The sequence below is a fragment of the Rhipicephalus sanguineus genome, chromosome 2 (assembly GCF_013339695.2).
Source record: "Rhipicephalus sanguineus isolate Rsan-2018 chromosome 2, BIME_Rsan_1.4, whole genome shotgun sequence".
Taxonomy (NCBI): Eukaryota; Metazoa; Arthropoda; class Arachnida; order Ixodida; family Ixodidae; genus Rhipicephalus; species Rhipicephalus sanguineus.
In genome coordinates this window covers 77771613-77795819 of record NC_051177.1, presented here as the reverse complement: position 1 = coordinate 77795819, position 24207 = coordinate 77771613, and the positions used below count along the sequence as shown (strand labels likewise).

Below are 24207 nucleotides of genomic sequence, written 5' to 3'. Positions count from 1 at the left end.
TGAAAAGTGCCCCAGCTCTTCTTCTTTTTCTGAGCTCGTTTTATGTCGTACCAGTTGCGGATCACTTTTCTTCAAGCAATAGATCGGTGCCCAATATCTTCATTTCATATGTCTTTTATTTCAAATATATTGTCTTGGAGCGAAAGGAGGACACGATACTGTAGCGCTTAACTCGAAAAGAAACGCTAAGAGGCACAAAGAAGTAGGAAAGTCGGCCTCTAATTACTCTTTGTATTCGAGTTTTGCCCTACATCATGTCCATCGGTAAGTGCCAAACGTAAACACGATAGCAAATCAACTAGGACACAGATGAAACAGATTGGATGAGACCATTTTGGTTGTTTTGGTCACGATTATTAATAATCGTGACCAAAACCAGCGCTGCGTCAATTGTCGCAGCGCTGGTTTAATGAATGTGGCTCAGTTTGATTGAAGCAGATGCAGCGCTTGGCTTGTTTTTGATTAGAAACTGCATTTTTTGAGTTCACGTTACAATCAGCAATTGGCCCATTTTGATTCCAGCTGTTTTAGAAGTTAAAGATACTTAGGCGCGATTCACGCTCCCGTGAAATTTAGCCAAGTTTCGGTTTCTGCATTTGGCTCTTTTTTATTTAAAAAAAAGCCACATAAAGTGATATAGAGTGGGGTCGTATTGGCCTTGCACCACGATGGTGGATGCACAAGATGAGACCATGGATGAGACCGATGCAAATTGTCACCGTGTGAAAACGCAAGCGTCTCGACGCGCTGACTTGCCGCCTGATGAGACATGCGCCTGTCGCGTAATGATTAGAGCTTCGGGCTTCGGTACTAGAGGCAGTTCAGATTTCGTCGTCGGAGCATTTATGTACTTATTAAATGCGAAGCATTTCTTAGCGAACTTCTGCGACTTTGAGCGTATCTATCTATCTATCTATCTATCTATCTATCTATCTATCTAGCCGCCTACGACTTTGTGCTCTCCTAGCCGTTTTGTTAATCGGATGTATACCAAAATTGGTGTGTCATAACATGGCCTTATTACGAACATAAATGACAGGTCATATCATGAAAATCATGACACACATGTCATGAACAGCATGATTTACATTCCACGGCCTTTGGGCTCCCTGGCCGTTCCGTTAATCGGATGTATACCAAAACTGGTGTGTCATAACATGGCCTTATCACGAACATAAATGACAGGTCATATCATGAAAATCATGACACGCATGTCATGAACAGCATGATTTACATTCCACGGCCTTTGGGCTCTTGCGGCCATCCCGTTAATTTCATATATACCAAAATTGGCCCGGCGTGGCAAGAGTTCATGACGAACATAATGACAGGTCCTAACATGCAAATCATGACGCGCATGTCATGTGCAGCATGATTTACATGACATGGTCCCGGGGCGCTCGCGGCCGTTTAAATGAAGGGATACATACGAAAACTGGTATGACGACACATTTCTGTATGATGAACATAACTGACACGTGGTAACATGATAATCATGACATGCATGAAATGTACGACATGATTTACATGCCATGCTCATGGCGCACTCGGGGCCGTTTCGCTAGATTGATATGCACCAAAATTGGTATTGCGCGATGTGACTGTATGAAGAACATGAATAACAGGTGGTAACATCAAAGCTGACATGCATGCCATGTATGTCATGATTTACATGCCACGCTCATGGTGCATTCGCGGCCGTTTCGGTAGGTTGATATACACCAAAACTGGTATTGCGCGATGTGACTGTATGATGAACATTAGTGACAGGTGGTAACATGAAAAACCATAATATTCATGTCATGTATGGCATGATTTACACGCTCTACTCATGGTGCACTCGCGGCCATTTCGCTCCTTTGATATACACCAAAATTTGTATTGCGCGATGTGACTGTATGACGAACATAAATGAGAGGTCTTAACATGCGAATCATGTTATGCATATCATGTACGGTATGATTTACATGCCACTGTCATGGTGCGCTTTCGGCCGTTTTGTTAACGCGATATATACCAAAATTGGTATGGCATGACACGAGTGCGTGATGAACATAAACGACAGGTCATGCATTTATATACCAGAATATGTGTTTCATTGGCATGGTGTACACCAGATTGTGCATGCATGCGTGCGTGGCAAACATGCGATATATGGTGGACTAGATGCCATGGCATGAATGATTTCATTTGGCTCAAAGACAAACAAGGCAATGTATGCAGCTCTTTGCTGGCTGCTTCGCATTACATCGATTCCCACAGTGCGTGGGATCTGCCGAATTTTTTTCTTACGAAAGCCACTGAACCGCAGTCTACCTTTCTGCCTTGCCCCCATATCCCCAGCTGAGCACACGCCGCCGCCTTCAGACCTACTCATCGGACGCCTTTTCTGAGCTGACGCTCCGCCCATGCAATAATAATGTTCCGCGCTTGTAAAGGAAGGCAAAGTTTCCGTTTTATGTCGAGGTTCACTCTGTATGCTGCCGTATAGTTACGCTGAGTAATTTTGGTTTCACTTTTGTTACTCCTTTCTTTCCCTTTCAATTCCTGCCTTCTGCGCTTACGACCAGAGCCTACACTCGCATCCTCTAACATGTGATTTTAGTAAGCGAAACGGAGTCACGTGTTCCATTCGTTTTCTCAGGTCGTGCACAGCCTATGACGGTAGCGCGGACGAGCCACGCAGCCCGCAGCAACAGCCGCACCAGGGCTGTCCTTTGCAGTGCTACGGGCCGTCGATGACATCCTCACCAGTGGGGCTCGCCGGCATCGCTCCACCGCTGCGCTTCCGGTCGGCCTCGTGCGGCGGCGCCGGTGCGCACACAGTTCCGGGCATCATCGGCCGGAAGCAGGTATACTGAATTCCACAGCGTTTACTCGCATCGGGGGACGCGGACATCCTATCGCGTGAACTCGTGTGGGACCCGTGTCCTCGCGATGAGCAGTCGCCGTGCAAGGGATGCCGCAGGGCCCAACGTTTCGGCAAGATTTGTCCTCTCCTGACATAGAAAGTCCCCTTGTCGAAATGTTGGCTGCAGCGACATTACTAATTCAAATACTTCTGGTCTTACAAAGGTTACAGCGCACACAGACGGGGATAGAGCGAAGAAGAAACAAGACGCGGCGCTGATGTCTACTCTTAACTCTGTCCCCGTCTGCCGGCTCTGTAACCTTCGTGAGATGCAATACCAACAAGTCATCCTCGTGGTCTTCTCACCACATCAATCCCCCATCTATACTGCAGCGGATACAACTTAAAGGGACACTAAAGAGCAAAATAATTTTTCTCGCATTAGTAAAGTAGTCTTCCACGATACCAAAAACATTACGCTTGCTGCGAGAAGACACTTAATAAGCGAGAAAACGCGCAAAATGAAAATACAGGTGGCGACGCCACCTTGGAATTCCCGCACCATTTGCCGTGACGTCACATATTTTTGACGGCGCCTGCTTGGCCCTACGTATAGTTCCTAATCGGTTAAATCGAAGTACATTGTCCTCTGAGGGGGCCAGAGGCTTGACATAACGAGTTTGTGGAAATTTCGTCGAGCCAGTGGCGCCAAAATACGTTAAACGCTCTTTGAATCCTTTTACGTCACGAATTACAAAGTTCGGCGCGAAATTCGAAAATGAAACTTTGAACTTGGTTTTCTCCTCTATAATAAACCTGTGGTGGTGAAATAAACTACACAAGAGTTCTCCGAGCACACTTTTTCAATCTAAACCAATTCATTGTTTCTCTTTAGTGTCCCTTTAAGAAGTCCGAAGAGGCCCCGCCCAGGCGTCCGAAGCGCGACAGCCGATCGCCTCCGCGACTGTAGAAATAGTCCCGCACATGTACTCGACAATGTTATCCGAAAGCGGGGTCACCGGCCGTCTGGCTCACGACGTCAGTCTGAAGTGCGCGCCCACTGGCACAGGCTTGTGTGCATCCGCCTTTGAGGACGAAATGCCGCGGACTTATAATAAGTTGTGTCCGACTATAGTAGGGTGCCTCGCTGTGGGCGCGCCTCCGCTTCCGTGGTGGAGAGCACTGGAGACAGCATTTTGAAAGACTCCGCGCCGCCTGGCGGCCATATTGGTTCAAAAGTGTCGGGTGGCGCGGAGGCTAGCGCGGGAACGGTGCTGTCAACACGTTGTTCTTGATGTATTGGAGCCGCTATGACAGGCTGCTGTGTTCCACTGTGTACTAGTTCACACGCAAAAGGCCAGCGGATGTTTCGCTTCCCTCGTAACAGCGAGCGAAGAAAAAATATGAAGCACAAGTGAAACGCGACCGCTGGCATCCGACCGACAATACCAAGATATGCGAAGGTTACTTGTTGACTTGTCCAGCATGTGGCCGTGCATTTTTTAATCATCGCGTGAAGCCGTGCGGAGTGAATAGATGCTTCGGCTACCTTGCCGATAAGCATAGATAAGCTTGGTCAAGACAAGTTAATCATAGCTCATGCTAAATAAGCATAGTCAAAACAATCAGTAGTAATCGATAAAAATCAGTACTGATTGATACGCATTGATACCAATTAAGCCGCCGGATTAAACCAGGGTAAGCTGGGAAAAAGCCTAGTTAAGCCAGTATATCGCAGCCTAGTTGAGTTTGGACAAGCCAATTTAACGCTAATCGATACCAACCTACACTGATAGACATAGGCGTACGCAGGGTTCCCCATTAGGGGGGAAAAAGGTTCATCGCCGCGCCCCCTCACCCTACTAAATCAATGTATGGGGCAGATTTTGCACCCCCCCCCCCCCTCGGGTGACTAGAAGGGTCCCCCGTGCGCACGCCTGTGCTGATAGGTACCGATCAAGTGGGATTAGGCAAGATTAGTGGAGATTATATCGAATCACGCTAATCCGGTCCAAGATGAGATGGCATAGCCATGAGGTAGATTAGACCCGACTAGGCTATGCTCTTTCGGATTACGCATGACTAAATAAATCCGTGTTAAGCTAATCCTGAACAACTCAATGTTGAGTGAATTGAGAATGACTAGCCGTTTGGGTGACTGCATATGGTCACATTAAGCCGATCCGATTAAATTCCATTAAGCTGGATTAAGGTAGTCTGAATCTTGAACCGTCCAATTTTGAGTAGGTTGAGATTGCCTAGCCAGTTGGATGAAAGAGTACGGCCACAATAAGGCAATGTGGATTAAGCCGGATTAAGCTAATTCACATTAAACTAATCACGGGCAAGTGAATTTGGAGTGAGTTGAGATTGTATAGCCTGTTGGATGCCGGAGCATGGCCACGTTAAGCCCATCCGGATTAAGCCAGATTAAGCTAATCCGGAATTAAGCTGACCTTGAGCAAGTCTCTTATCAGTAAGTTGAAATTGCCTAGCCATCTGGATGACTTAGTATGGCCACAGTAAGGCAATCGAAATTAAGCCGGATTAATCTAGCCTGGATTAAGCCGGATTAAGCTAATCCGGACTAATGTAATCCCGAACCAGCCATTTTGAGTAAATTCAGTTTGTCTAGCCAGTTGGATGATAGAGTACGGCTACAAAACAGTGTGGATTAAGCCGGATTAAGGTAATCCGCATTAAGCTAATGACAAGCAAGTGAATTTGGAGTGAGACTGTCTTGCCTGTTTGAGCTCCATGACCGGGTCATATTAGAGCTCTAACAGAGCTCCATGACCGGGTCATGTATGTAATGACGTACATATGACATGATTTTCATGTTATGAGCAGTCATTTACTATGTTCATCTTACACTGTTATCGTGTCCTGTCAATTTTGGTATACTGAAAGTTAAGAAAAGAGCCTTTAGAGCTGCATTACCGAGTCATGTATATCATGGCCTGTATAACATGATTTATGTGTTATTACTAGTCATTTATGTTAGTCTTACCGTGCCATGTCAATATTCGTTGTCAACAAGTTAATAAGTTCGCCATTGAAGCCCCATGACTTGTCCATGTGTGTCATGGCGCACATGACATGCATGACATGATTTTCATGTTAGGACCAGTCAGTTATGGTAGTTATGCCCTCTTATCATGTCGCGTCAATTTTGGTAGACACCAAATTAATGTGGCCGTTAGAGCTCCACGACTGGGTGATGTATGCGATGGCCTGCATGACATGCATGACAAGGTTTTCGTGTTATGATCAGCTATTTAACAGTGATTCCACTCCTGCGCCAACTGCGCCAAAGTGCGCCAAATTGTATTTACTGCGCCATCCTGATAATATCGACGAAATTTGCACCAAACTGCGCCAAAGTCTCGGGTTTGGGGGCGTCTATCACCGGCAATCGCGCCGCCGGCGCGTCAGAACATGTGCAGTTCGATCTTGGGGCTGCCAATAAAGTCGCAATCATGGACCAAGAATTATTCCGCTGAATAAATAGCGCTCGCGTGTGCGTTCCGAGTAAGCCACAATGCCATGCACGGTACCGACGCAGCTTGTGTTCTGCAAGTCGGCTCGACAGCAAAACGCGCTCTCCGCAGAGGCTCGTGACGTCTAGGCCTCTCGGTAGCGAGAAAGTGCGACGGCGATTCATCGGCGGACGTCGTCTGTTCCAGAAACGCTGCTGATAGCTCGTTTCAAGCGTCGCACGGAACGTAAGGAAAGCAATGTTCAGTAATAACCACATGAGTGCCGCTAAAATGTCTGTCACTTCTGTTTACGGACATCGCGGAATGAAATCTGGAATCGCTCGCAGTAGATATATATGGGACAATATCGAATTTTCCTTGCTTTGCGTTTATGGAAGAGCACGCGAACGGTGGAAACGCGTTGACACTTTTCCTCAGATATACTTTATTCATGAATCTTCATCCAGAACAGCTTTTTCGTAATTCCTTCCGCCAGCACGTCCGAGTTTGTAATCACTCTGCGGTAAATACCCCCTAAAAGGCCCTGCCCTTCGAGCTCACGTGCTAGGGTTCCAATTCGAATTTTTTGCTTGCTTTTTTAAAAATCTCATCTCATTAGTAAAATCATATCTCCTGGTCGGAGCAGCCGCAAATGCGCAGCTGTCAGTAGCGGGCCCACAGTGAAGCGGCTACGCCATGTTACACGTCCGCCCCTCGCTTTCGGGGGTCAATATCTAACGGTTAAAAAAACTCAGTTTCGCTTAAGAGCGAAGCAATGAATGCGATACCAAAAAAATTGTATTGTGAAACGAAGTAAGACTAGCAGCTAACTCTTTTGGATCCGATCTCGCGTAACTCAACAAAACGCTGGTTTAACGGAATATGGCCCCTCCAGGAACCGAAGCGTTTTCTTGCTCTGAGTTCTCTAAACGCGAAGTAAGCGTTGAGAGCACAGCAACTTTACGAGCCGTCTCCTGATGCCTCGAGATAGCGCGCGCGCAAGCGACTGCGCCCTTCGAAAGATGCGGTCCCCCACCCCCCTTCCGCTCCCCTGGTGTCCCTTCATGCTCCTTACGAAAGACGGGCGGGGCGTTTCCTCTCTGTTTGATCAGCAATCGACGGCAGGCCCGCACGCGGGAAGATGTTATCTCATGCGCTGTCCGTGCGGCGGAGACAGACGGCCGGCTTGTTTAATCTCCGCTTCAGCCGCGTTCGTCGCCAGCGCTCGCGAGCTTTTACCCGCGGCTGGAATGCGCGTGGTGATGTTATCAATTTGGACTTTATACGGAAAATTACGGCAACGGCGACGGCAAAAATCCGCCGAGAGTGTCCATATAATTGCTTTCGCAAGGGTCAATGTACGGGGCACATTTGCGCCCCCCCCCCCCGCTTAGGTGATTGGGGGGGCGCCGCCCCCCCCCCCCCCCCCTGTGTGCACGCCTATGCTCCTGAGATGATTTTTTCCATGAGATTTGCAATGAATCGAAATATTTCTAGCCTTCATAAGAGCCCCATAATAATACTCAGGTGCTTGAATGTTAATGCAATATGCTTCTGTATTGCACTCCAGGATGTAAAATTCGCTGCTCCAAAGTGCTCCAAGATGAAAATTTTGCTGCTCCAAAGTGCTCCAAAACGGAAATTTTGCTGCTCCAAAAATTGCTCCAAAGCAGAAGTCCGCGGTAGCATCACTGTATTTATGTTATTCATAATCTCTTATCATGCCATGTCAATTTTGGTACTCAACAAGTTAATAAAACCGCCATTAGAGCTCCATGACCGGGTCATATATGTCATGGCGTACATGACGTGCATGACATCTTTTTGGTGTTATGACCAGTCATTTTTTTTTTTCATCTTACGCTGTTATCATGCCCCGTCAATTTTGGTATAAAGTTGATAAAACGGCCGTTAGAACATTATGACTGTGTCATGGCGCACATGACATGCATGACATGCTTTTCGTGTTATGACCAGTCATTCATGTTAACCATGCGCTCCTATCATGCCGTGTCAGTTTTGGTACACATCAATAAAGCGGCCGTAAGAGCTCCATGACCGGGTCATGTATGTCATGGCCTATATGACATGCATGACAAGGTTTTCGTGTTATGACCAGTCATGTATATTGTCCTCATGCTCTTATACCATGTCAATTTTGGTATACATGAAGTTGACCAAACGGCCGTTGTAGCTCCTTGACCATGTCACGTATGTCATGGCGTACATTAAAGGCATGTCATGATTTTTATGTAATGAGCAGTCATTTATGTTTTTCACATGCTCTTGTCATGCCATGTCAATTTTGGTACTCGTCAACTTAATCAGTCGGCCGCGAGAGCACGAGGACCTACGCAGCCAGTGAGATAGATACGTAGATAGATAGATAGATAGATAGATAGATAGATAGATAGATAGATAGATAGATAGATAGATAGATAGATAGATAGATAGATAGATAGATAGATAGATAGATAGATAGATAGATAGATAGAATATAGATAGATAGAATATAGATAGATAGATAGATAGATAGATAGATAGATAGATAGATAGATAGATAGATAGATAGATAGATAGATAGATAGATAGATAGATAGATAGATAGATAGATAGATAGATAGATAGATAGATACGCTCTAAATGCCTTTATTTCGCCATCAAATGCTACGTGCGTAATAATTAGTGCCTAATGTATTTTGAATTGCCAACATTATATGTACAAGCCCTACCGCCAGAAGGGATAAACTGAGCCAAATTACCGCACATTTCGCTGAAAGCGCTCCATGCCAGACATCGCCACCGAACGCGAACGTCTGAACCAATATGGCGTCCACAAAAGCAGTGTCTCCACCCTGTTCCGGAGGAGCACATCGAGCCACTTGATGGCTGCGACTATTTGCCGCAAATGATCGGTTGCGTGCTTATAGTATATCGGCTCAGTAGTTGCCGAGGAGCACGATGGAAGCTCACCCGAGCTTTCGAAAGAGAAGTGTCGCATCGTCCAGGTTCTGAGTAGGGTACGACGCACCTGGAGTCGAGGTGGAGTGAATTGGCTTTCCAAATAGAGGACTCCTGGCAGACGTCTTGTGTGGCAGCCTGCGTACCAAAGGATAGTTTAGAATACCAGGGAGCTGAGTTATTTCGCAGGTTATCATGTTAAAAGACTGGGCGTGCAAACACGGACACAAGGTCTTCTCACTTATGTCCGCGTTTGCACGCCCAGTCTTTTAACGTGCAGGTAGCTGTACGAAATACAGATGCGATCTGCTTCGATCAATCGTAAGAGCGCGGCATAGTTAACGCTAGTATTGCTATCCCCCATGCTTGACAGTGGCTACGTAACATATTGACAGCATTATCTAAGAGGTATCACACCGCACAGCTGGCACGAAATGAACGTGAACACCGCTCCAGTGCAGGAATTGCGTTACTTTCCATAATACATGCCTCGATGGTTGTTCATTACTTTTGTTATTTATTGAGGGCCAATTATTACGGTTTCTGCGAGTGCCACCTGCAAAAGAATTGCTCGCAACGCCTGCGCCTCACCGCGAGAAAGCGTCCATGGCGGGGCGGGGGGCTGCGCATCTTTCGCGACCTTATAGCAACGTCATTCGCAGAACTTTCACGCTCGCGTCGATACGCGTGCGAATCTTTGTTTCATCCTCAGCAACCGCGGTGCGCTTCCCCGACGCGCCTCCTCCACTTCTTGACAAGCAAGCAAACAAACAAGCATGGCGTCGGAGCCGTCAGTTCTCATCAACTCGATCGTGCCTACTAATTAGATTTCGGAGTTTTTTCTCGTGCCGGCTGACATGTGCACATACGAGCTGGTCGTCGGTGTCGCTGACGCGTCCGTGCGCTGGCTGGAGCAAAGGGAATACCTTGGTATAAGGACAGGAACACGGAATTGGTCGGAACACAGAATTATTGTCAGGATGGGATTGCTGGTCGCCTCGTTTCTTTTGTTTTCTTTTGAAGTCGTTACTTGTGTCTGTTCGCCTTCTTCGTGTAGCGATAAACTGAGCTTCTGATGCAGTTACCCCGCTACTGTATTCCGTTGAGTTCAATTTGCTTTTCGTTTTTGTCCCTGTTTCATGCCTGCGTCGCGATAGTTAGTCTGTATTTCTTTTTAAATATAAATGGTGAGTGTCGCTTATTTACATAAATTGTTTTGACTGTCTTGCTAGTTTTGCGCATTTATAATAAATACGCAGTGCCCCATGTGGTGCCCCCGTAGTGTCCAAATAAATGTAAATAATGAACAAATAAAGTATGCACAATTGTAAACATGCAGTAAATATAACGAACACAAGTACAGTTACATTGCACACTCCGTATCGTTCAGGACACGACGGCCGCATTTTCGTTGGAGGCGAAAGTGCTTGAGGACCGTGTACTTAGACTTCGGTGCACGTTAAAGAACCCCAGCTGGTCGATATTTCCGGAACCCTCCACTACAGCGTGCCTCGTAATGATATCGTGGTTTCGGGACGTAAAACCCAGGGGCGTAGCCAAAGGGGGGGGGGGGGGTTCAACCCCCCCCCCCCCCCCCGAAATTTTTCAGTTTTGCTTGCGTATAATATGCACGCACACATACAAACGCACGCACGAACATACATAAAGTATGGTTGAACCCCCCCCCCCCCCCCCCCGAAAAAAATTTCTGGCTACGCCCCTGGTAAACCCCAACAATTATTATTATTACTCATAATCATTCCGAAAGAATGCGCACAGTCTGATATGATTGTAGCTTCGCAAAAAGAAACAAAAAATGTTTTAGACGTTCCGAAGCTCTACGGAAAATTTTAAAAATCCATTAGTTCAGCGTTTTGGAACGCGAAAACGGCTTGACCTGAGCTGATACCTGAGCGTCAGGTATTAGTTTGTAATAGAAACGAAAGAATAGCGCACGTTCCGACAGTTTTGATCATATTTCGCTTTTAATAAACATTTGTACAGGTGAGCCAGAATGAAGCGCGATCGCGTAACTAGAGCGCGTATTCCGCTTTGTGCATTCTCGATCCGGTATTTGTTTGTGTGTGACGTGGCACATTCACAGACGCTGGATTTCGGGGTTAGGGCGTATGTTTAAAGCGGCTGGTTTTTACCCTGCGCATGCAGGAGACGCACTTTCGAGCAATTAAGCGCGTGTCCCACTTATTTTCTTAAGCAGTTCGCCTTTTCATTCCGTCCTGTCCGTGTAAAAGAGAGCGCCGACATTTCATTCCTACCTAGTTTTACTATCCCACAATTAGGGATACCAAATCGAATTGCTGTTCAGGCGCTGCAACAGCTTCGCCGATTCTGAAACTTCGAACGTTTGTTTACAACGTTTGTTTACCAAAGCAATGGTTTCATTTGTTGCTTGCCGTTATAAATCAACTGTAGGCCATCCAGCAAGCCCGTGAGGCGGCGAGGAGACAGGGCCTCCGATCCTCCTCGGGGGCGGCCTAGGCCCAGGCCACGAATTTGCCGGAGTTCTTAATAAAGTTGTTTACCACCACCACCACCACCACCACCGTTATAAATGTGAGTGAGCCAGTAAGAAACTGAGGTTGGATGAACGGATAACGGTAGCGCAGTGATTCCACTCCTGCGCCAACTGCGCCAAAGTGCGCCAAATTGTATTTACTGCGCCATCCTGATAATATCGACGAAATTTGCGCCAAACTGCGCCAATGTCTCGGGTTTGGGGGCGTCTATCACCGGCAATCGCACCGCCGGCGCGTCAGAACATGTGCAGCTCGATCTTGGGGCTGCCAATAAAGTCGCAATCATGGACCAAGAATTATTCCGCTGAATAAATAGCGCTCGCGTGTGCGTTCCGAGTAAGCCACAATGCCATGCACGGTACCGACGCAGCTTGTGTTCTGCAAGTCGGCTCGACAGCAAAACGCGCTCTCCGCAGAGGCTCGGGACGTCTAGGCCTATCGGTAGCGAGAAAGTGCGACGGCGATTCATCGGCGGACGTCATCTGTTCCAGAAACGCTGCTGATAGCTCGTTTCAAGCGTCGCACGGCACGTAAGGAAAGCAATCTTCAGTAATAACTACACGAGTGCCGCTAAAATGTCTGTCACTTCTGTTTCCGGACATCGCGGAATGAAATCTGGGATCGCTCGCAGTAGGTATATGGGACAATATCGAATTTTCCTTGCTTCGCGTTTATGGAAGAGCACGCGAACGGTGGAAACGCGTTGACACTTTTCCTCAGATATACTTTATCCATGGATCTTCATTCGGAACAGCTTTTTCGTAATTCCTTCCGCCAGCACGTCCGAGTTTGTAATCACTCTGCGGTAAATACCCCCTAAAAGGCCCTGCCGTTTCGAGCTCACGTGCTAGGGTTCCAATTCGAATTTTTTGCTTGCTTTTTTAAAATGTCATCTCATTAGTAAAATCATATATATCTCCTGGTCGGAGCAGCCGCAAATGCGCAGCTGTCAGTAGCGGGCCCGTCGCTGACGGCCCACAGTGAAGCGGCTACGCCATGTTACACGTCCGCCCTTGCTTTCGGGGGTCAATAGCTAACGGTTAAAAAAAAACTCAGTTTCGCTTAAGAGCGAAGCAATGAATGCGATACCAAAAAATTGTATTGTGAAACGAAGTAAGACAAGCAGCTAACTCTTTTGGATCCGATCTCGCGTAACTCAACAAAACGCTGTTTTAAGGGAATATGGCCCCTCCAGGAACCGAAGCGTTTTCTTGCTCTGAGTTCTCTAAACGCGAAGTAAGCGTTGAGAGCACAGCAAGTTTACGAGCCGTCTCCTGATGCCTCGAGATAGCGCGCGCGCAAGCGACTGCGCCCTTCGAACGATGTGGTCCTCCCCCCCCCCCTTCCGGTCCCCTGGCGTCCCTTCATGCTCCTTACGAAAGACGGGGGGGGGGGGGGGGCGTCTCCTCTCTGTTTGATGAGCAATCGACGGCAGGACCGCACGCGGGAAGATGTTATGTCATGCGCTGTCCGTACGGCGGAGACAGATGGCCGGCTAGCTTAATCTCCGCTTCAGCCGCGTTCGTCGCCAGCGCTCGCGAGCTTTTACCCGCGGCTAGAACGCGCGTGGTGATGTTATTAATTTGGACTTTATACGGAAAATTACGGCAACGGCGACGGCAAAAATCCGCCGAGAGTGTCCATATAATTGCTATCGCAAGGGTCAATGTACGGGGCAAATTTTGCGCCCCCCCCTCTTAGGTGATTGGGGGGGGGGGGTCGGCCGCCCCCCCTGCCCTCCCCCCCCCCCCCCCTGTGCGCACGCCTATGCTCCTGGGATGATTTTTTCCATGAGATTTGCAATGAATCGAAATATTTCTAGCCTTCATAAGAGCCCCATAATAATATTCAGGTGCTTGAATGTTAATGCAATATGCTTCTGTATTGCACTCCAGGATGTGAAATTAGCTGCTCCAAAGTGCTCCCAGATGCAAAATTATCTGCTCCAAAGTGCTCCAAGATGAAAATTTTGCTGCTCCAAAGTGCTCCAAAACGGAAATTTTGCTGCTCCAAAAATTGCTCCAAATCAGAAGTCCTCGGTAGCATCACTGCGGTAGCGTTTAATTCTCGCCCGCGCGGGTGTCCACCCTTATGTACCGTCTTTGGTGGCGACTGCCATTGCAAGACTTTTGGAATGGCTATGCTTTGCGTGGTAAACAAATGGTCATTGACCCCTTCCTCCCGTATCGTACGCCTGCGAGATTCGTTCCCTTGTCGCTCATTTGTTCGTCTAGGCGCATCTAAATTCACCGGAGGCGAACCTTTACCCGAAGGCTTAGTTGACTTGGTGTGTCGTTTTATTTCTGTTCACGCGAAACTGTTTTGCTGCACATAATGGCGATGCGAGTGACCAGACGGGTCGCCATTATCCATTTATAGGGCGTTAAATTCTTCACACTGCGCTGGCGCGTCGCGGCAGGCTGGCTAGCCGGCCACTTCCATTTTCACGTTGTTGTTTTTTTCTTTGTCGTCGCAGGGGTTTAGCCGCTTAGAGGCTCTGGCTGTTCAACCTTAGCCTGCCTTAGCTACTAAAGTTGTGCCTTTGCGCAAGAGCGAAAGCTCCGTGAAGGCGGGGCTTTCGCGAGTTGAGGATCCGTCGACTCTGCTGCAGCGCACTTGTCCCATTGAAATGGGACTGCGCCGACTATGGCACTGTCACCTGTCCTCCCCTTCACTCAGGCAATCGGGCGCGCCTTCCCTGAAAGCCGCGGCGTTGATTATGCCGTGACGTGCTCGTTGTAATGCGGGTACTGTGCACGCGGTCTGACTGTTGTGTGTGTGTGTTTGAATCGGTCGCGGTTGGAAGCGCTCGGCTAGCTCAAGCGGGCACAGCCCTCCTCCAAACGCAAAGGAAGGCGCAAGCCGACTCGGGCGCATGCGTGCTGCCACGGCTTGGTTCCGGACGCCCAGCGTACAACGCTTCCGTGTGGATTCCGTTTTTTTCTTTATTTCTCGCGCGTTCCTTGTTTTCCTTCGATGCCTCCCCCGTCGTACTACGGCGAGCCGCGATGACGACGCCGACGTCGCTCCCTAGCGGCAGCGCTCGCTCGCGCGCGCCGTAGCAGCGAAGCAGACGACAGGCCTCCGCTGCCGCTCGCTTGACCGCGCTGGCTTGCTCGGCGCGCGCCCGCTCTCGTCTATCGATTCGCGCGTGTCGACTTGGTGCTTGGAGGTGGTGGGTAGTCTGGGCCGCTGCAACGGCGAGTGCAGCAGGGGCAAGCCCTCGTCGTACGCCGCCCCGGCGCTGCTAATTCGTGCGCGAACCGGCCCCTCGTCAACTTTGGTGCTTGCCTCCTTCTTCGCCGCCAGCGCCGTCGTCGCGTCGCGACCAGACTCTCGGGCGGCCAGCAGCCCCGTCGTGCTTCGGAGGTCAAGCGTTTTTTGAAAGCCTCGTCGTCGCGAGCAGACGACGTCCATCTCTCTCTCTCACTTCCCTCCCTGTGTGAACGACGACTCGGGTGCGGATGGTCAAAATGACAGGTGAGAGGAACGCGCCGATGACGACGACATACGTGTGTTTCGATGGACGGGCCTCCTCTTCGATCAGGTTATTCATCGCCGCGGAATGAATCGCGATTGTCTGATTGAGCATCGAATCCTAAGGAAGGAAAGCGCTGTGACGTTTGACTCGCCGTGAGTACAGCTCTTCATCGCCTCGACGTTCGTATGGAGAAATGGGTGTTTTCTAAACCTGTGGCCGCACAAATGATAAGCTGGATGGACGTCCGTATTGTTTTGCGCACTAAATAAGACAGACTTGTCGGCGTGTTCCGGAGCACCGCGATACCCTCATAAAGTAACATTGCAGAACTTAAAGGTCCGTTCTCGGAACCTACTTTGGCAAGATCCTCGTGCGTTGTTACTTGCACACACGTCTGCGGCTTCGCTATTCTGACATCGTGCGAAGAGTACGTGGCTTGCGCGATGGTGTCTGACTTTGGTGCAGTACGAAAGGAACCGAGATGACGGAATAGGAACCTAACCACAAGCAGTGTTCTTGGTCCCTTTCCCCCTCCCTTCCCTTACTTTTTCTTTTTTTTCTTTTATCGGTATCCTTCCTTTTCGTTCGTACCTCTGTGCCTGAACGTCTTCGTACAGCGCCGGTGGTCGCTCGACGTCAGCGCTGCGTCCGCCGCGCCGGTTCATTCATTATGCGTCGGCGGGATCGTTGTCCGGTCTGGCTTATTCCCCCTCCATTCAACCGAATCATTTTTCTGCGTCGTTTTTCGCGACGTCTCTCGACTGATGTTCACGCGAATCGTGGTCGTACGCATGTTATTGCGATCGTGTCCGGTACGAAATTATAAAGCGTTTTACACCTACTCGGACATAGTCGTTCGCTCGTCTTTCTGGTGGGCGACGACGGACCGCGCCGCTTCCAGTACGGGCTGTATGAATATCCACGTGATGACCTTGACTGCCGCACGTGATGTGCATGAACGAGTACAATGGTTTAGCTCGCCGTCCACTTACTCGTATGCGGGCCCTCAAATATTGGGATATGTAGGCCGTTACCTTCCTGTGCTGTTTATCTTCTCCATCGTAATCCATCTGACTGGCTGCTAACCGAATGTGCCATTATGAAATATAAATTGATAGATGACCACAGTAGATTTGCTTAGGGTGTTAAAATCGTAAAGTTTCGCAATTGAATTAACGCCAATATTCTGGTAGAAAATAACTACATATTCTCATATCATTGGCTTAGCAAGAGGGCTTGGGGCTTGGGTTGGAATAGCTCTGCTCCCCCCCCTCCCCCGCTGAAAAAAATTTGACTACGCCCCTGTCTCATATGCTGAGTGTTCATTAGAGAAACTAGGATTAACTGAGCAAAAGAAGACAGTGTGGTACATTAGACATCGTAGACATAGCCATAGGGGGGGATAGGGGGTTCAAACCCCTCCACTCGAACTTTTTTTAGTCTGTGGGTACAGATACATGCACACATACACATGCGTGCATCGAGGTTCGGATCCTTTCCGAAATAAATCCAGGCTATGCCCCTGTCGGCCATATATATATATATAAATCACATGACATATATATTGTCATGTGATTTTGATGAGAAAAATGAATGTGAATTGTCTACGACGTTCAAGAATGTACTGATGCATTTTAGGCGTGTCTTGTGCTGGTCCATAACATGTGTAACAGCTTAAGGTGGCGAAACCCAATTGCTATGAAAAACATGTAGGCATGCCAGTATCACATGCAGAGTAGCTTCCTCAAAAGAAGTGATAAGTCAGCATAGGAGGACTCAACTGCACAGCACTAAAGTTAGTGAGAGGTATGTTGTTACCACTGTGTGCAATCAGAGGAAGGAATTCTGCTTCCTGGTTGGTTTCTGAAAGGGACCAGTTGACCTGTTAACTCGGACCACCCGGAAACCATTTGATACCAGTTACAGTGGTGGTCCAAGTGCGCCATTTTGCTACAATCAAACTTGTCTGCACCTCGCTGCGCAAACGCCGGTATAAATTGCACAGACTGCACAATAGTTCACTGTTTTTGCCTTTCACACAGCAACTGAGCATTTTTCACCCCAAGTGTTCTTGGTCAGTCCCAAAAAATCTCTAAAGTGCTTTTAAATTACAGTGGATCGCCGCTCCTCTTTATTTTTCTACCAATGCGCTTCATCTCATTAAGGAAAGAAGATGATTCTTAAGGGCTCGTTTTCTTTGTTAGACACAATATTAATGAGAACTGACAGACAAATGTCTGTCAGTTCTCATTAATATTCATCTCATTAAAGCATACATATACATGCAGTCCAGACGATTGGTCCAACCGAAGCATATCAGCGCCGCCGCGTCTTTCTGTGGCCTGCGCTGTCGACACTTTGACAGGTCCTTTTGAGTATTGATGCTCTTGATGGAAAATTCATGGTAAAACCTAAACAAACTACCCAAAATTTTGAGAACCGCTAGGTGAATTTTAAAGTAGCCCAGAATGGCCATATGGCTACTGCTTTATACATAACGCTACGTGCTGTAAATGGCGTCTTCACACAGCCAATATGTCGGATCTATGGCAGTATCTCAGAAAAAAAAATAAAAAAAAAAACATTGCCTGTCAGTAGTCTTGCAGGAATGTTCTTTGATATGCCCATTGTACGCAGCCTTGTGTAGGGGTTTCGTTCGAATTCAAAGGAGAGCGGGATAGTGGCATTCCATTGAGTCTTGCCTTCTGCCTTAGTGGATTAAAAAACATCTGCCTTATTTTGATTCACATGCTTACTGTTACACTGCTCTATGTGTTCCCAAACACTCTTTTCTTTTGTTCCATAACTACTCAGAAATGCTATTATTTCTGCTCCAAAATTGCTCCGGAGTGCAATTATTTTTGCTCCCAATGTGCTCCTAAACAGCATTTTTCGTGCTGCAAAATTTTCTCCAAATCCTGAATTTGCTGGACTGCCACTGCTACTGTAGGATCCCCAGTTACATATTTTAACCTGGGAAAACAGTTGTACAACGTAATGGCAAATGACTCTGTGCAGCTGCAAGCAATGTGGCTGTTAACTGGGCCTTTTGTCATAACAAAATATGCTGCATAGATTAAGAACTTGACTGAGACCAGAGTAGTGCATATGTCATCCTTTTCCTCTGTCTTAATCACATTTGCACGTGACTATCATATTATGGCATCTCTAAGGTTTATTGAGAATGCAGGTACAAGCACTCCATAATGCTACATAATGGTCTTCTAATGATGCTTTTATATAAAGTTAACATTTCCTTCAGCAGAAAGTATTCCTTAACTAGAAAGCAGAGCAATTTTCGTTGAGGTGGCCTTGAGAGCAAGAGGCAGGTACTTCTAATCTGCATAAGTGTTTGCCACTGGCAGGTTTCCAGTAGTAATACTGTAACTGACATTTGGCCAAATCAAATTTTACAAAGTACTACTAGATGTAAACATTGGAGTCCTGAAATTGTATTACGATCACTGTTTGAGTTCTATTTGAAATTGCGAAATGTTTTGCTGCTGATGATATAGATATTAGTTTTCTAGCCCCAGTACAAAAGGCTGCACATTTTAACGCGATAGCATTAAAGAACTCATTTCGTAGAAATTCCAGCGTCGACATCATTGGTTGTGGGCAAAAAATCAGTGTTGTCTGTGAGCGAAAATTCGAGGTATGTAAATGCAGATAAAGAAACTACAAAAAAATCTTCAGTTCAAATGGGAATCGAACCCAGGACTTCTGCGTGGCCAGCAGGTGTCATACAACTGAGCCACACCCGTGCTGGAAATTGCTTCAGAAGAAAGCGCTGTATGAATGTTATGCAGTGCGACGAGTGTCATTAACACAAGTAATATTGCGTTCGTAGCAGAAGCACAGAATCACACCAGGCATCAAAACATGTGAATTGCACAGCAAGTGGTTTGTTCGAAGGTCCACAAATTACAGAGCACACAGGCATAATTAATGATCACTATCAACAACAGCATCAAAAATGTGTGCAGTTGCGCGTGTTGCCTTACAGATGCGTAGTGGTTACCCCGCCTACTCGCAAAATGAAGAATTATGCCGTAGTGGGCACTTAGCAACTGTAATAGCTGTAGGCATTCTAGGATAGTTTGAGAGGGCCAATTTATAGGCGCCCAGACATTCCTTTCCTTGCGGCATGGCTTAGGTGTTCACAGAGAAGCGAAGTTAGGGCGATGATGCGCGCAGGGTCTGATCAAGCTATCACATTCTACACTTGAAGGCGAAGCTTAACTGTCCTCCAAGTTTTCTGGTCTAATTATCATTTCGTCTGTTTGTTAAAGTCAATAATAGTATTTTTATCTTCATCACTGTTAGCTAGATTCCTGTTTGAAAAATTGCTGTATCATGGTGCAGAAAGGCTACTAGCTTGCCCTCCCTCAAAATGTAGTAGAATGTACTTGATTTGAAGCTTGCTTTTTGTGTTATACCGATTGTTATGTTTGTGCTGGAAATGCCACGCACCAAGAATGGTGAATTAATTTTACAGCAGCCATGAAATCATGTAGCTCAGTGGTCCTAGTAGCTAAGGGAATGTGGTAAAAAAAGATAACAGTTGATTGGCATGAAATTGGATGATAATAGACGCTGTGCTGCCAAAATTCTCAGGGAACTGGCTACTTCTCATATCGCATGATATTCTAATTTTTAAAACACCACTGAATGACCCCTTTAATTTTTCACTAAAGAGTATGTAAATATTGTGAATTTATTACATGTTTCTTTTCACCAGATTGTCAGTGTGCAGTCAATTCCTTGTCACCTTTGAGCAAGCACCAATTGAGAACTTGGAAGTAGAGGTGTGACTGTCCCCAAGCGATCAGATCAATATTTCATTGCTTTTAGATTGTTTCTTTCCTGTGAACTTGCCGCATCGGTCTAGTGGTTATGATGCTAGACTGCTGATCCGAAGGTCGCAGGATCGAAACCCAGCCGTGGCACTTGCATTTTGGTGGAGTCAAATGCTAGAGCCCCATGTGCTTAGATTTAGGTGCGCATTTAAGGATCCCAGGTGGTGGTAATTTCCGGAGCCCTCTGGAAATTACTCACCACCAGTGTCTCTCACAATCATATCCTGGTTTTGGGATGTAAAACCCAAACAATTATTTCTTTCTTATGGGCTGATGGTCATTTAGTCTGGCCTTTTATGCAGCTGTCCCCATTCAAGCCTCTCGTACGTAGCCGTGGCTGGCCCGCAGCATTTAACTGTCCCCTGACACCACTTGATCGAGTGGTGCGTGCGTGTCGCTCAGACCGGCACTCCGATGGGGCCATGGCGGGCGGAGCAGCACAGCAGCAACGCAGGTGGGTTTCTCTTTGCAAGACGGTTCAAATTATGATGCTTCATGTCTGCTTGATGCATGTGTATCTGACTGCAGTGCTTATCTCTCACTTGTTTCTGTGAATCGAAATCTGTTCACTCTGCTGCTGTTCGCCCGCTACTGTAAGCCTTATTCTCTGATGTATGATGATACCGTTAGCTTTTCCTGCAATTACTGGTATTAGATACCTGTTACTGTTACTCTTATTTTTGTTTTGACACAATTCTCAGTTCTGTTTTTAGTGTGTTATTGTCTTTAGTTTTGGTGGAGACCTGGGTGTGCATGCTAATAAGTAAATTCCTTTGTGGTTTTTCATCCTCATTTGTCATGTGGATGTGGCAGTGGTCATGCCACAGTTGTTTAACTTCGTAGGATCTTGTATGTTATTTTTTTTCTTTATCCTGTTGTTTTTCTATGTATGTACATTACAGCTATCCATAAAATCATCCGGGCCTCTCCCCTATACTTATGCGAATGTCTAACTTCTGTGGGAGCGCAGGTATATTATACGTTTCTGAATTTCTTCTACAAGATTTTCCAGTGTTGGGGGGGGGGGGGGGAGGCTGTTCTCCATTGAATTGGTATAGCGTTTTACATTCCCTGATTAGATGGGAAAAGAAAGGAAAACAAAACGTATTGTTATTGACAATATATTCCTTGTACATTAATCATTGTTTTTGTGCGCTTCTCCCTTCCTTTGCATTGTCAAAGGCTAAAGCGTTGAGTCTTTGAAATGACCCATTCAGTAAAGTGCCATCCACGCTAGCAGCAAGCCTGCCACAACGGCATGCTTGCATCCGGTGCCTCTGAACATTGGCTGCAAAAGGTGTCCAAAGTGCACGGCAGGCTTTGCTGGTGCGGCAGTGATGGGGCACGTTTTAACCTCACACCCTTGCTGCATGAGCGTGAGACGGCGAGATTTCGTGCACTCGAAATTGGCAAGTGTGCGCAGGGGAAACCGTGGAGTGGTCACTAAACTAAGCAGGTGCTGCAGTGCCCCAATGTAACCATGGCAACCACTCTTTTGTCACTGATGTGCCATGTTACTGCACAGCTGCCGCAGAACATTGTGAAAATGGGTCCCGGTACCATTCTTTGAATGGCAAGAAAAACTTGATGCACATGAGCAAGACCTTCTGCACACAGCAGCCTGAGAACAGCGCACAGCAAGTCACCATGCCATTAGTGTAGGCGGGCCATAATTGATTAAAAAAAACTTCTGACAGTGTATTTTTGCCACCTTGTCAAAGTTGGCAGTATCTGGAGCTTTCAATTTTCTTTCACTATTTTCCATTGTGTTCCCATCATCTCACTCTTGGCAAGTCTGACTTGCATGGGAATGTGAATTTTCAAATTCAGGCACAGTGTGTGTCACTGCAAAATAAATAAGCATTAAGAAACAAGCAACAACAGATGGGAAGGCAACAATGCAAGAACTTTTTTGCCAAATAAAGACAGCACAAAAGCTCATGTTGTCGCCTTCTTGTCTCTTGTTTCTTTAGCGCTTCTTTGTTTAGCAGTAAATTACCAACTCACCCAGCAATCTAAGCTATATTGCAGTGTGCTTGTATGTATTGCCGCATACAGGTGTTCGCTGAGCAAGCTGCGGGGCACTGCGCTGTGTGCCTTCAGCTTTGGCAGCTGGGGCAGTGGCAGTGGTGCAGGGGGAGTGTTGGGGCCCCCAGAACTGCAGCCGTCACACGGGGGCAGCACCAACCTGCTCAGTGGCAGCTGGGTCTTCTACAGCGGAGGAGCTCCCTCCTCACCTGTGGCCTCTCTGCTGCAGCCTGGAAAGGCAGTCGTCACCGTCGATGCCTCCACCACACAGGTAACAACATACTCGGAACCTGTCGGTCTCCTTCGAAGCTGCCAGTTTCAAATCGACATGAAGCGCTTAAGTCAAATTTGCGTAGCTGGAAATTCCTCCAAGTGTGAACGTGAGGCATGTTTCGAGAGCATGCTCGTAGGACCTATGTTATGCATGAAATGTTTGCATGAATGCTGAATGCAACAAAACTGCATTCAGGATGAAGCTACCTTCACTATGCATTATATTGGTTATAAGCCTAGGGTATTTGTTACACACTGATATGAGAGAGAAACATTCTATACTTACTTAATTATGTTCAATAATTAGCCTTACCAGTATTCATTATTGTGTTGTACTTTGACTTGTGCCTTGACCTAGTAGTATAGGTCAAGGTTCAGCCTATGTCTTTTAGTCATGCTGATATTGCTTATTTGTTTCGTGGCAGAAATTATTAGTTATTGGCTACAGTATTATGTATGTAAGTGATGAAAGCACTGATTGCTACTGATAAGGCTCCCAGTTATTGTTAACCTTGGCTGGTTAAGAGACATCGTGGAGAGCAAGCTTTAACCCCGATTCTCTTGATTCAAATGCTGCAAAGTGGGGAAATTATTGGAACTACTCTTATTGGGCCTCTTATTAGGCGTTTTATCAGGCCTCTTATTGGGCTGCTACTGAGTCAACGAAATTTCTTACACTTAGAAATACTATGAAATCACTATTTGTTGGGAAGGAGAGCTTTATCATATGCCCTAACATATCATTACAAAAATGGGAGAAACGGAGAAACATTGAGAAGAAACTTTCAAATTGTCATTTGTGACTGTAATGTGCGTGGTGTTATACCGACCAATTGTGAGCTTCCACCGAGCTGACATGATTCAGGCCTGTCTATGCTTTCCTGGTGTTCGTAGATCCTGACGGCCAACAAGGCAGCCTGTGCCCTGTTGGGCGTTTTGAGCACCCAGGTTAGCAGCAGACGTCTGTCGGAATTCCTAGCCATGAAGAAGGGCCAGTATGCTCTCACTGAGGCCGACGTCGATGCTGCCGGGGAGGTGGTTGTCATCGCTGGCAAAGTGGTAAGCGTTCTCGGGTTGCTGTGCTTTACTGCAGTCATTGTGAATCTGTTCTGATGTTTGTACTTCTGGGATGAAACCCTGCTTAGTATTAATGAACCAAGCCTCAAACTTCGTTATGATCTGCATCATTTATAGCAACCCATACAGTTATTCTGTGATACAAGGTAGCTTCCTTATTATGATTGCATTGTTAGCACTTTCGTGGTCCCCATGTCTTCTCGCTGTTCTTGTTCGTGAGGCATTGAGTGAGACACCGTTTTAATAAAGTCAACTTCACCAAATCCTTGGCTGCAGTCTAATTACTTCTTAGTAACTTGCCTTATGTGGCATCACTAAACTGATTGATCAGTTTTCTTAGCTGCAGTACAACTGATAACTACTCACCGTACCTGCCATTCATGTTTTAACATGCTGCAACTTCTTATTCTTGTGAAGTCACACTTTTTGGTTGAGTTTGGTGTGTCTGTTGTGTTCACCTTTTATGATGGACTCTTGTCTTCCATTCATTTTTAGATGGATCTCATCGACAGTGATGGGAAAGTGGTCCCAGTGTCGGTGTGGGTCCGTAAGCTGGAGTCTGACTCTGAGCCACGTTGCCTGGTTGTAATGGAACCTGTGCAGCGAACGACCGCGGTGGTCACATTTGACTCTGCCAAGGTAAGGTTTTTGTTGCTGCTTC

At 46.9% G+C, this 24207-nt stretch overlaps 2 protein-coding genes across 4 annotated transcripts in view; one reads left to right on the top strand and one right to left on the bottom strand.

Annotated features, from left to right (window-relative positions):
• LOC119381691 (gastrula zinc finger protein XlCGF7.1-like) overlaps positions 1-24207 on the bottom strand; it is a 229158-nt gene that overhangs the window by 140680 nt on the left and 64271 nt on the right. The window lies entirely within an intron of this gene.
• LOC119383222 (PAS domain-containing serine/threonine-protein kinase) overlaps positions 1-24207 on the top strand; it is a 64578-nt gene that overhangs the window by 11718 nt on the left and 28653 nt on the right. Inside the window, exons 2-6 of one of the 3 annotated variants that reach the window (XM_037651261.2) lie at positions 2645-2852; positions 20471-20622; positions 22227-22467; positions 23364-23528; positions 24042-24185. In XM_037651261.2, coding sequence (XP_037507189.1) covers positions 2645-2852; positions 20471-20622; positions 22227-22467; positions 23364-23528; positions 24042-24185 — 910 coding nt within the window. Of the gene's footprint in view, positions 1-2644; positions 2853-15111; positions 15309-20470; positions 20623-22226; positions 22468-23363; positions 23529-24041; positions 24186-24207 lie in introns of those variants that run through there. The other 2 variants (XM_037651262.2, XM_037651263.2) reach the window with 2 other exon arrangements.